At 38.3% G+C, this 13,878-nt stretch overlaps 1 protein-coding gene across 1 annotated transcript; it reads left to right on the top strand.

Annotated features, from left to right (window-relative positions):
• Positions 1–845: 845 nt before the first annotated feature.
• Positions 846–13,444, top strand: LOC149034791 (uncharacterized). Its single transcript, XM_089194468.1, has 5 exons — positions 846–994; positions 1,980–2,141; positions 2,418–2,495; positions 8,762–8,829; positions 9,316–13,444. Exons 1-5 carry the CDS (start codon positions 898–900, stop codon positions 12,724–12,726), a joined length of 3,816 nt encoding a protein of 1,271 aa, XP_089050594.1. The 5' UTR covers positions 846–897; the 3' UTR covers positions 12,727–13,444.
• Positions 13,445–13,878: the final 434 nt, after the last annotated feature.

The following is a 13,878-nucleotide window of genomic DNA, read 5'->3' as shown; positions in this document are numbered from 1 at the left end:
CAACGTAAATACCCAAGCGTAATATAATGACCGAAACAGCTTATTGGTCTTATGAAATCATAAATAAACTAGGTAAGAGTGTTATGTTAGATTTTTTTTACAAATTGTAATGATTTATGCCTCGATATGTCAATAAAAGGTGGCGACAAGTAGGCACACCATGTATAGTTCATTGTCGCTAGCAAGTAAATTTTGTCGGACTTTGAGTTCGTCTCACGATAGAACAACACAATTACACAAGAAAATTTTTACAGTAACCTTATAACCATCCCTTTGTTTTAAAAGCTAGAAGCTCAGTAGATTCTGTCATATCGGTCGCTGTTAAAACTGTCTTTTTTTTATGCTACTTTTCGACATAGAAAAAGTATGTCGGACAAAAAAATTCACCAAAAAATAAATATTTTTTTGCCAACCTCAATAATGTCAGGGGCTTAAGTTAAGATGATAAAACAGAGGATTATGCCGACAGAAATACCGGAGGTCAAGTAAATTCGTTACATGAGGTCACACAATTCGGGTAATATTCAGAGTGAAAATTTGCATATTTGAGCGGTCGAACGAAAAAAAGTCATTTCTCAAAAACTAAATTATATTTTCAAAAAAAACCTATACCACAATTATTGGGACATATTGGGCTACAAAATATGAAAGTAGGTGAGAAAACGAATTTGGGTGACTTGCCGCTGTTTGTCTGATGCATGTTGACATTAGCTCTTAATTGGCTTCTGATTTTGTGTCTATGTATCCCTCCCATTCTCAGAAGCGAAAAAATATTTATTTTGCTACTGGGTAATATTTTGAGCTGATATTTACAACCATTTTCAATCACCTGTTTTTCAGGCCAGGATGACTTAAAAGAACAACTTTTTAAGAAGCATCAGTCTTCTTACAGTTGCTATGGCTACAGGAAGAAGTTCAATTAAAGTTCCATGTGAAAATGAAGACTTACCTGACAAAGAAAATGCACCAGATTTTGACGAGGACACTTTACGAGGTGAGCTAGGTTCAACTTCGGCTTCAGTTATTGTTAGAACAATTTCTAATGGATCAGTTTCAAGGATGCCAGCAGATGTGGAAAAGGATATATACAGTGTATGACCGCTTTAAAGGATATTTGGCCAGTCATGACTCTCTTCTATGATTACAAGATGCTGTTCATTGAGAAGATCTATTGCACAGAAACCTTTGTTATTTTCTTTTCTAACAGTGCAGAGCAATAACACAAAGTTATAATAAGTTAAGACTTTATTTGATCATCATATAACATCCATTGTGTAAGTTTGCATCGTAGGTATCACCATCATCATCATCATCATCATCATCTTTCTATTTTAATGAAACATAATCACTTTGAAACCTTCAACATTCTCTCCTTTCTCCTCGAGCAACCCACAGGCATTTGATCTTCATCCAAGCCAAAGAGGGGGGGGAGGGGGTTTAACCCTGCCTGACTGGCGTTAGGGAATTTGAATAAAAACTGTCACATCTAATTTCCAGTAGAGTACAAGTGTTAATTATCATTGAATATGGAGGTGTTTAAGGCAGATAGTGTACTTTCACTAACAAATGTCTCAGAAGAAATAAGGCTTCAAGATCTAGGTTTTAAAGCTTGGTCAATTAGTTTTTAAAGCTTGATCAATTAGTTGAAAGTGAAATTGCTAATTATTTCGCCTTTTACATAAGATTGTGTGGGGCATTTGAACATTTTATTAATTTTGCCCAGGGAATAGGAATTTTAGGAAACCTATCTCCAAAATCTCTCATCTCTAGGGGTTTGCCTCAAGTTGAGTGATGCTTATAATTCTCATCATTATTCTTACCCATGTTGTCACCTACATTATTAGCATCATCATAACTATTGAAAATCTGCAGATTTTAAATCTCCAGATCTTGGCAGCTCTGACTATACACGAATAATTATTAACTACGACCACAGACACCCATTTTTTAATTTTTTTCGAATTATTTTTTATTTGCAGCCACAGCTGATGTTTATAGGAATGAGGGTAATGAGGCCTTCAAGAAAGGAGATTTCATCAATGCTATTCATTTTTACACCAAAGGAATTAAAATGAGCTGCAATGATAAAGAACTGAAGGCCAAACTGCATAACAACAGGGCAATTGCACATTCTAAACTTGGTAAGATGATGAGAGCTTTAATATGCATTTTTTTTTTCTATTTTGAAGCTATTGAGTTGTCAGTAGTAGTTTTCTGAAAAAGGTGATAATTTTGAATGCATGCCCGGAAAATTTTACATCTTATCTTGGCCTCTCAAATATACAAAGAAGTAACTTCTTACCCCAGATATCAATGAGCATCACAAGTTTTTCCCAAAATTATAGTAATGGTAGTTGTATGTATGGCTACATGTATGTACATGTATGGCTAATCAGAGATATTTATTTCAATAACAGGAAATCACCAGGATTCACTAAGGGATGCAGAAGCAGCCATTGAGTTAAATCCAACTTTCCTTAAGGCAATTGTGAGAGGTTAGATATGGTAGCTGTACTATAATAATAATAATAATAATAATAATAATAATAATAATAATAATAATAATAAAAGAACTCAACACTCTAAGGTTAAATGAGGTTAATTGGATTTCAATCTTGTCTCAATGGACTTTAATTAAGAGGTCGAGACCACCCTGATGTACGTTTGAATCTTGCTCTTGACTGCTACGCCATTACTTCCATTAATCATGATGAGAATATTATTTTGAACGGGATGAAGAACTCAATGCGGAATGCAAAGCAAAATTTCAGCATGAATATTTTAGTTCCTTAAGTTCAATGAGTCACAGGTGTCAGATATGTTAAGAGCGTGTCCACGAGAGCAGTCGTGCTACATGCTATCTCACCGATTTCAATGAAACTTTGCCAGTTCAAAGGGTCTACCCTAAAACTCAAAAAGACAAACTGATTTCTGTTTTGGTTTTTTTCCGGGGGGAGATAGACCACCTCCCCCCGGTTTTTCTTGGTTTTCACCAAGGAAATTGCTTCAAATAGGTAAAATGTACGAAGCTCTCACTGCGATGGTATTCAACTGATTACTTTGAGGATTTGCACAGATATTTTTTACATCCTTTGTTAATGTCTGCTGCAAGTATCAGTCAGTTTGATGGATGGCTTGTCAATCAACAGAGGCAAATATACGACAGTGTTTTTAGACTTTTCGATTTATCCAAATATTTGACAACTTTGAGGTCAAATATCTCCCGTTGCCAGAAAGCTACAACACTAATCTTAATTACCCTTTATAACCCATAATTTCATCTCTGAAAATCCTCAAAGAACTATTTGGGTACTACTGTATTTTTGTCTTGGATGCCTTTTAAAATCTGCGACTGTGACAAGTTTCTGTTAACTACACCTGTCACGCAATTCTTGCTCTAGGCGGTCACTTGACAAAATAAAGCTTCATTTTTTAGCTCTTTATACAAGATGATTGATCAAGAAAGCTGAAAAATGTGAAAAACTTTCGAGATACATGTAGACGAAAAATCAATGGGAAAATGGTAGCGTTTCTTTCTTCAGTCGTTTATTACTTTGAAGTTTATCATCATCACTGCTCATTTTAGGAGATTTTAAAGTCACATGCTGCGTGTTGGCTGATATTACTACATGTTCCAGTGTGATACAACTTCGGCTTTCACAGACGAGAAATTCTGCGCTCTCGCTCGAGAGCAAATATCAATAGTTCTATCGGACTAAAAACTGTGCTTCTATCCCGAAAATAAAATTCAAATAGTGTTGACGTTGTCACTTACCGCCATCGAACATTTACATGCAGAACTGCGCTATGCTAACATCTGTTCTGTGAGCCAAAGACTCTCCGTAGGAATTATTCAAGCGCGCTGTTCATGCTGTCTGCTGGATAACAATTTAAGAATAATCAGCAGATCTCTGTGATTATTTACCTGCTTCGATCGTAAAATATCTGCATATTTTTTTCAAGCATTCTATTACTACATATGAATCTACATTTCTCTTGATCGAGTGTTGCCGGCGTTTAATTGCGTGACTTATAAAATTTTTAAATAATTATGAATTAGCCAGCAGTAATTTGACGAGTAGCCTTCCTGCAAATTTCCCTTGATGAAATCCCAAGACATAGCCAGTTGTTTTCGTGAGCAAAGACAATAAATATGAAAGAAAAGTGAGATACAAATGCCTTTTTTTTTTTTTTTAGCTTAATAGCAGCTGTACCCTCTCCTGCAGTCTTCGTCTAAATTTTGCAAGGTCCCTCCTTATCTTCTGCCTTGTTCGATCAATTTCGAATTCTGAAGCTAGATCATCGGCATCGGCCTCTCCGTCCTCATTCATATTTACAGAGGGGGACCTCGTCAATAAACCTCTTTTTGTTACGGCAGATAACCGGCTGAAGTATCGAGCGATTTGCTGCTGTATCAACCGGTCAGTCCAAGACAACATTTCTGGCTGGTGTCGTCTCTTAAACTCTCTCGATATTTGGGAAATCACATCAGAGGCGGTTGCCTTACTAGTTTCCTCCCTTGCCCAGCACACGTCTAGGAGATAATTCTCTGCTTTCTGAGAAAAGGTGGCTGTTTTTTGTGTTTTCCAAAGAGCCCATCCAAAGTCCACTTGGCTGCTTAGGGATTGTTCGTCAGAATTTTTACTTAAGGTCCGACCTTGAACGTAGCCATCCCCTAGTCCATTTCCTCTTGATCTTATCCTAGGCGGAATTTTTTTGTCGGCTTCACTGTGTTTGTCTTTGTCAGGGTACATTTGGATGGCAGCCGATGACTGAAACGTCTTAATACATCCTTCTTTTAGCAAGAATATCTCGCTTTCTTGTTCCGTCTATGAAGGAATGGGTATAGTTCTCGCGATGACCCGCTTTCAGAAATCTGTGCACGTTGCTGATAACCACCCGCTTCTATGATTAGTATGCTGAAGGTTTCTAATGTGATGAGCCTAGTGAGACCCTGAGGTGCTTCAAACCGCACCAGTTGGTCTGCGCTATAAACTTGTCGCAGTTCTTAAGTCAGAGGGAGGATCGCCCACCTCTATCTACGTGAGCTCCTCTACAGTACCTGCGTATCCCTAGCAATCATATGATATAAAGTTCTTCTCAGTCACAAATCACCAGTTAGGAAAACTGATGTTCAGATAAGTGCTCTTCTTGCCCTTCTTCCTTATTCATTGCCGACTCTAAGATAGCAGCTACAGTACGCGTTCTATTTAGGTTTACAGTCACCTTGCCGCGAAGACTCGCCACCAGCTTTGATTTCTTCTGCCATCTGCAGATTCATCTCTCTCTCACGTTATGTCTCCGAATTTTATGAGGAGGATACTGGCATTTACGAACCCGAAGGTCTGAATCTCACACCAAGTTGTGCACGATATTTGAGGTACATCGTGAAATCGCGGCCTTCGTAATCTCCAAATAAGCCAATACGCGCTAGAATAAGCTCCATCTCGGACGAAGCGCATGTTTGGGATACATCGACGTCTCTCAAATGTTTTTTTTAAGCTGTATACCCACGAATTTAGAGGTATGAGCTGTTGCCGTCCCTGTCCAGCGCGAGAAAAATAGCATTCGGTTCTACAGTTAGTTGCAAAGGAACAAGACAACTGCACCATCTTGACTTTATCAATTCGAGTGTCAGATTGAATTGAGGGCTTTTTAGACACTCGATTTCTTATATGACGTCACTATGAAGACGTAATACAACTGATACACCTACACTACATAGGATTAAAATGTCTGTTGCGCTGTTGCGAGAAGGAGGAAAATATTACTGGAAGTGTAAACTCTTTTTAAAAAGAGTTTCAGAGACGTTTCAGAGATGTCTATTTTTGATCGGCTGTCACAAAAAAATGACCCCCACTTAAATTTACTAGGAAAAATGAACTTACCAACTCCTTGTTGAAAAAATTGGAATTTATTTGACCGATACGCCGGTTGTTTCAATTTTGCTTTTTCCTCGGGCTGCTATAAAACAGTTCATAAATTGACTAATGAATAAAATGTTTTGAAATACTGTTCGGAATTTGCCTTTTTTTTCTGCGTGCAAATCGAGGGTAGACAAAGTTTTTAAAACATTTGACTAGAATTTCATGGAGTTCACCTCGATAATTTTCGTCGGCCAGAGTCAAGACGCGCCAAGCTAAGAGACATCGCCCACCAGTAAAATAATTTTCCAAAGAATAAACGTGGCAAGCGTGAGAAAACGCATATTTTTTTTATCATTGTGATCAAAGCCCAATAATGTACCTAAATTGGTACTTACGGTATCAAACCATCGATTATGACAGGGTGAGCTTAATTTTTCTGTCGAGGTCGACGTGACTTCACATTAAAAGCGTTTTTGACGGAACAAACTAGTGAGCATCACTGCACGAACTGAGAAAGTAAAAACTTGTATTTATCTCCCACGCGTTTCGTCTGACAATAGTAGACTTCCTCAAGGATTTTTTCAAGTAGGGTAAATAAGCTTGCTCATATACAAATAGTAAATAAGTTGTCTCTTTGCTATTGAAGCCAATGGATAGAATTCGCCAGGTGCGCCTACGGTGTTATACATGCGTGACATTTTCCGGACGTTACATGTACGAGTACGTGATACGTTTGAGGATCACAGATTTAGGGTAAATATTTCACCCCTCAACATCACGCAATGTCTCTATTTTATAGAGGTCTTAGAACGTTTCATTATATGGAGTTGCCTTCCGCGGGTAGAAGGCTACAAGCGAATTTCTCAGGCGTAATTGCCTTTGATTTCTTAATTGATGTTGTCGCAAACCTGGTTTTTGGGAGTCACGAGACAAAAAAAACTTATGAGGACCTAGTTTCATGTTCTAATGGAAATAAATAGCAAATAAAAACACATTTTCTTGAGAAATAAAGTCACGGGGGTTCTCTGAAACAAATAGTGATCGAAAAGGATTTCAGTTCTGGTCAATATTGACTTTTCACGGCCTACTTCCAAATCTGAGGGAACGCGCTGAGGGAATAAAAAAACATAATTGTGTGATAATGCAAGCAAGAGAATGAAAATCCAAATGAAGAAAAACGAGAAAACATAGGAAGCCGTGTTGCAGCGTGCAGATATCTTTTGAGCCAGACCTACACACCTAAGCCCGACACCACCCAGAGAAACTCGAAAGAGTCCTGTATATGAACTAGCTCGCACGTGCACGCAGGAAAGGCCATGACAATCAGCGAAAATAATAGCAAATGCAAATGATATTTGCAGTCAAAAAACAGAAAAATAAGATAACAGAAGGATTAAGAACTTTCTAGAAGTATCTTCTTGAAAAAAAGAGATGAACAATTTTTACTTCTCATGAAAAGTCACGCAGTAACCCTACAAATACTATTTCTATACGTGAAATTTCTTGATGGTGGAAAGTGGAAAAAACATTTTCCAGTCTTATTTTCTGGAAACATGGCGTAGTTAATGAATTTATGGGGCTATTGATATTTCCTATCAAATAAGGGGGGCAGAGTTTCCCGTCATGCGCGGTATGGAAAAGCCGAAGTTGTTACACTCGGGAACTTGTACGTCAACAAGCAGGCGACATGTGACTTTAAAATCTCCTCTCCTGTTACAGTTTCCTTATTGTAAACTGTGCGATAATGATAATAGACGATCAAAGTATAGGCTAATGAATGTTTTGTTCTGTACAAGAGCCCTATGTCCTGATTTTAGCAAATCTTGAAAGTGATAAACGACTGAAGAAAGAAACGCAACGATATTCCCATTGATTTTTCGTCAACATGCATCTCTCTAAACGTGAAATTTTCCATTCCTACAAAAAATCTCGAACGTTTTTAACATTTTTAACCTTTCTTGATCAATCATCGTATATAAAGAACTAAAAAATGTAGTTTTATTTCGTCAAGTGACCGCCTAGAACAAGAAGTGCGTGACAGGTGTAGTTGAGAGAAACTTGTTACAATCGTAGATTTTAAAATGTATCCAAGACAAAAATACGGTAGTGCCCAAGGATTTTTTTGATGATTTTCAGAGATGAAATGATGGGTTATAAAGGGTAATTAAGATTAGTCTTGTAGCTTTCTGGCAACGGGAGATATTTGACCTCAAAGTTGTAAAATATTTAGATCAATAGAAAAGTCTAGAAACACAGTCGTATATTTGCCTCTGTTGATTGACAAGCCGTCAATCAAACTGACTGATGCTCGCTGCGGCCATTAACTAAGAATGTAAAAATATGTGTGCAAATCCTCAAGTAATCAGTTAAATACCATCGCAGTGAGAGCTTCATATATTTTACCTATTTGAAGCGATTTCATTAGTGAAAACCAAGAAAAACCGGGGGGTGGTCTATCTCCCCACGGAAAAAACCAAAACAGAAACCAGTCTGTTTTTTTTTAGTTTTGGGGTAGAGCCTTTAAACTGACAAAGTTTCATTGAAATCGGTGAGATGGCATGTAGCACGACCGCCCGGTGCTCTCGTGGACACACTCTTAAGTCACTATCTAGCTGTTTTAGAAAGAAGGATCAGGACTTACCTAACTCTTAGTGTTTTTGTGGCAGTTGTTGATCCCAATTTAAGTGTTCTTAGAAGTTTCAGTTGTCTATAAAGCTAAATAAATCTAACTGAAACCCAATAGGGCCTGTTTATTCTTTTCCGTTTAGTTTCTTTGTTTTGTTTTTTTTTGTCTTTTTTTTTTCTTCTGGTCTGAAATGATTTCAATGGTTTCAGGTTCTTTTCTCAGAATTGAGCTACAGTAATAGTATGCTTCTTTGTGTTGTTGCCTACAGGAGCCGCTGCTTGTGTTGAATTGAAGAGATTTGAAGAAGCAATCAGTTGGTGTAATAAGGGACTAGTTGTATCCTTTGAAGGAATCGTTCATTTTTAACCGCGGGTATAAAAAAAAAAGTTTCCATAATTTGATGTTTCAAGGGAGAAAATACAAAGAAGGGTATTAATTATGATGGGAACTTCTCAGCTCATATACTTTAAGTGTGTGTGATTAAAAATATAGGAGACGTTATTACCTCATGACTTATTAATGAAATTACTCCTTTTAGCCAATTTGACTTAGTTCTACTATCCATGCCAATAACTGTTACATTAGTTTAAATAACCCTTAAATTTCCAGACCAAATTTGTCTAGAAACGATAATAACAAAGTAGTTTGCGTTTAAAAAGCAGCAATGTTTTTATCATAACAAGGTCACCCTTTATCATCCCTCTTGTTCAGAGGCTTGGGAACCAAGCACGCAAATGTTAAAATGGACTATTACATATCAATATGATCAGAAACATAATCTTTTTTGTTTTTTCCACATTTTTTACCCTTAACATAAAAAAGATTGACAAAAAAAATAGGATCTTGTTGTCATTAAGACTTCAGTCTGTCAGCGAAGTGGGAGATAAGTCCATGGAGGAAAAAGATCCCATTAGTCATGACCATGGTAGTGCAAGTTCAGGTGATGTCAAGAAAGTCATAGATCTCTATACTCGGGGAGAAGAAGCCATAGAGTACCTCAACCTATATCTTAAAAAAGCTAAAGAAGTAGGAGACAAGCATGGGGAGGGTAACGCTTATGGCAGTCTTGGCAATGCTTATCACCGTCTGGGTGATTTCAAAAAAGCCATAGAGTACCACACCCTACATCTCAAAATAGCTAAAGAAGTAGGAGACAAGCATGGGGAGGGTGGTGCTTATGGCAATCTTGGCAATGCTTATATTAGTCTGGGTGATTTCAAAAAAGCCATAGAGTACCACAACCTAGATCTTAAAATAGCTAAAGAAGTAGGAGACAAGCATGGGGAGGGTGGTGCTTATGGCAATCTTGGCAATGCTTATATTAGTCTGGGTGATTTCAAAAAAGCCATAGAGTACCACAACCTACATCTTAAAATAGCTAAAGAAGTAGGAGACAAGCATGGGGAGGGTAACGCTTATGGCAGTCTTGGCAATGCATATCACCGTCTGGGTGATTTCAAAAAAGACATAGAATACTACAACCTTCATCTTAAAATAGCTAAAGAAGTAGGAGACAAGTATGGGGAGGGTAAAACTTATGGCAATCTTGGCAATGCTTATTTTAGTCTGGGTGATTTCAAAAAAGCCATAGAGTACCACAACCTACATCTTAAAATAGCTAAAGAAGTAGGAGACAAGCATGGGGAGGGTAAAACTTATGGCAATCTTGGCAATGCTTATTTTAGTCTGGGTGATTTCAAAAAAGCCATAGAGTACCACAACCTACATCTTAAAATAGCTAAAGAAGTAGGAGACAAGCATGGGGAGGGTAACGCTTATGGCAATCTTGGCAATGCTTATGGCCGTCTGGGTGATTTCAAAAAAGCCATAGAGTACCACACCCTACATCTTAAAATAGCTAAAGAAGTAGGAGACAAGCATGGGGAGGGTAAAACTTATGGCAATCTTGGCAATGCTTATATTAGTCTGGGTGATTTGAAAAAAGCCATAGAGTACCACAACCTAGATCTTAAAATAGCTAAAGAAGTAGGAGACAAGCATGGGGAGGGTAGTGCTTATGGCAGTCTTGGCAATGCTTATATTAGTCTGGGTGATTTCAAAAAAGCCATAGAGTACCACAACCAATATCTTAAAATAGCTAAAGAAGTAGGAGACAAGCATGGGGAGGGTAACGCTTATGGCAGTCTTGGCAATGCTTATCACCGTCTGGGTGATTTCAAAAAAGCCATAGAGTACCACAACCTAGATCTTAAAATAGCTAAAGAAGTAGGAGACAAGCATGGGGAGGGTAAAACTTATGGCAATCTTGGCAATGCTTATATTAGTCTGGGTGATTTGAAAAAAGCCATAGAGTACCACAACCTAGATCTTAAAATAGCTAAAGAAGTAGGAGACAAGCATGGGGAGGGTAACGCTTATGGCAATCTTGGCAATGGTTATCTCCGTCTGGGTGATTTCAAAAAAGCCATAGAGTACCACAACCTACATCTTAAAATAGCTAAAGAAGTAGGAGACAAGCATGGGGAGGGTAGTGCTTATGGCAATCTTGGCAATGCTTATATTAGTCTGGGTGATTTCAAAAAAGCCATAGAGTACCACAACCTAGATCTTAAAATAGCTAAAGAAGTAGGAGACAAGCATGGGGAGGGTAAAACTTATGGCAATCTTGGCAATGCTTATTTTAGTCTGCGTGATTTGAAAAAAGCCATAGAGTACCACAACCTACATCTTAAAATAGCTAAAGAAGTAGGAGACAAATCCTTTGAGGCAATGGCCTACTCTTCACTAGGATGCGTTTTTGAGTTGCAAGGTGGACTGCCAAAAGCCGTTGAACATTATCAAGCTAGCATAAACTTATTTGATTCCTTGAGAGTACTTCTAAAATCTAAAGATGAGTGGAAAGTTAATTTTCGAAATCAGCATCAAATGGCGTATACGGGTTTGTGGAGAGTTCTCGTAGAACAAGGTAATGTAGATGAAGCCTTATTTGTTGCTGAGAAAGGGCGAGCTCAAGCTCTGACCGACCTCATGGAATCCAGTTTTTGTGGTGGAACAAGTCACCACAGGGGAGAAGATGAAGATATCACAGTTTTAAAAAACGTTCCATCAAACACTGTCTTTCAGGCAGTGGACGAAGCTAACGTCAATCTTTGGGTTGTTTCCGAAGGAAAACAAGTTCAGTTAAGACAAAGTAAACTCAAAGGTTTTGTTTCAGAGAATAGTGGAGTTAGCCAGTCCTTTGAGTCGTTCATTCTCGGTGTCTATACACAACTTGGTGTTCGTTCTAATGTGAGATGCGAGAATAGATCTTTGGATGCTTTGAGGGGGAGCCGTTCAAAAGTGGACGAGGAAACTAAAGAAGACAGCCCTCGACCTCCCATCCAACAAAAAGAATGCTTGAGCACTTTGTATGATACCGTCATGAAGCCAGTGGCTGACCTGGTTCAAGGGGATGAGCTAGTCATTATTCCCGATGGACCCCTATGGCTTGCTCCTTACGCTGCATTGAAGGATGGTAATTCTAAATACCTGTGTGAATCGTTCACAATCCGACTCGCTCCATCGTTAACAAGTCTTAGACTCATCGCCGATTGCCCAGATGATTATCACAAAAGCAGTTGCGCGTTGCTTGTAGGAGATCCATGGGTAGCCGAGGTTACTAACAGCGAGGGAGAGAAAGTCCTCGAGCAGCTTAAGTATGCTAAAGAAGAAGTAGAAATGATCGGAAAAATTCTGAATATCACGCCAATCACAGGCAGTCAGGCCACGAAACGTGAGGTGTTGAAAAGACTCAGTTCCGTTTCCTTAGTTCACTTTGCGGCACACGAATGTATGGAAACTGGCGAAATTGCTCTTACACCTGACCCAGACCGAATGTCTACTGTGCCAACGGAGGAGGATTACATTTTAACAACTGGAGAAGTGCTGAATGCTCAACTTCGGGCCAAACTTGCTGTGCTTAGTTGCTGCCACAGCGGCCAGGGCGAAATCAAGGCTGAAGGTGTGGTTGGCATTGCGCGCGCTTTTATGGGGGCTGGTGCTCGCTCTGTTCTGGTGTCCCTGTGGGCGATTGAAGACGAGGCTGCTCTTGAGTTCATGAAATACTTTTATCAGCACCTTGCAGGAGGTAAACGAGCAAGCGAGTCACTGAACCTGGCCATGAAAAGCCTCAGAGAATCAGACAAGTTCTGCGACATCAAACACTGGGCGCCCTTTTTGCTGATTGGAGATGACGTCACTCTTGACTTCATGGCAAAGGAAGAGAAAATTTAAATATGAAATCACATAAATGAAAACTTTTTATGTCATCTCAAAATGAATGACGCAGGAACTTGGAAGGTTTAAATGCTTCTCTATTTTGGCGCTTTTTGGCTATTTTTCATGACTTTTCACTTTTTTGTTAAATGGAACTTGAGATGTGTGACTTTACTTTGATGAAGAAATAAAACAGACTATTTCAGTATATTTTGTTCAATGGAATTGCTATTTTTTTACCTTTACAAATTTAGATGCTTGCGAAGAGAACAAGATGCAACAAGGCTTTTGTTGTTAATGCCTGAAGTTGTTGAAGGCGACTACGAGGTTTTCGTTTCGCCAAAAGGACACTCAGATCTATTCGTTTATTGCAATCAGTTGTATGGGAAATAATTTGAAGGTTTTTTTCTTGTACACAACCAGGAGCTTGTCCACAGGGTTTTAATTACGTTGATACTCTAAGCTTTTGATAAGCAAAGAAACAGTTTGTCATTTGCAAAAGGTGGCGAAATTTTAATTTAAAAAATTTGATTTGCAAAATTCGCAGCCATATGTGAATTGATCTTAATGGTTTTTCTACGTCATAAATTACTTTGTTGCAATTTGCAATTATCTTTACAAAAAAATTGATTATCATTTTCAACTTTTTTTCAATTCATTTTAATGCAATCCAATTCCATCAGTGCCAAGATTGCCATTCTAAGCTTAATTTGAAGAAGTAATCATCAGAGATGATGTTGTTGGTGTTGTTGAATTTACTGACCATATGTTAGAGACATTAGACCTACTCTCAGGGGTGTGGCCAGCCTCTAGTCCCGTGGGCCCGGCCAACAATTGTTTTCCGCCCACTTGACTTTTCTAATATGACTCTTACAAATGTTGAAACAAAAATTGAAATTTCCCAGGAAAAAGGCCTACAACAAGTCAAAGAGCTGACTACAACGGCCTGCTTTCAATCAAACGAGTTTGATGAATTTTAGTCCGTTTTATTAAACACTCATCTGTTTGTTTTAAAAAACCACGACAGACAAATTGTCCATGTAATCTAAACAAGGAAATAGCGAAGCAGAGTTTAAGTTAAGTTTCCATAGCTATGACTTTTAATGTATGTGACATGGAATTTGTTGTTTCTAGTAGGAAAATGTTTACGCTAATAAATTAGGGAAACAG

This window comes from Pocillopora damicornis, chromosome 14 (assembly GCF_964200805.1).
Source record: "Pocillopora damicornis chromosome 14, jaPocDami1.2, whole genome shotgun sequence".
Lineage (NCBI taxonomy): Eukaryota > Metazoa > Cnidaria > Anthozoa > Scleractinia > Pocilloporidae > Pocillopora > Pocillopora damicornis.
This window is presented reverse-complemented; position numbering and strand designations above follow the sequence as displayed.

Bases quoted from the DNA above. Each gene is read 5' to 3' on its own strand.
- LOC149034791 (XM_089194468.1), top strand. From the start codon at position 898: ATGGCTACAGGAAGAAGTTCAATTAAAGTTCCATGTGAAAATGAAGAC. The intron at 2,142-2,417 runs GTAAGATGATGA...TTTCAATAACAG, and splicing joins AATTGCACATTCTAAACTTG to GAAATCACCAGGATTCACTA. The intron at 2,496-8,761 runs GTTAGATATGGT...TGTTGCCTACAG, and splicing joins CCTTAAGGCAATTGTGAGAG to GAGCCGCTGCTTGTGTTGAA.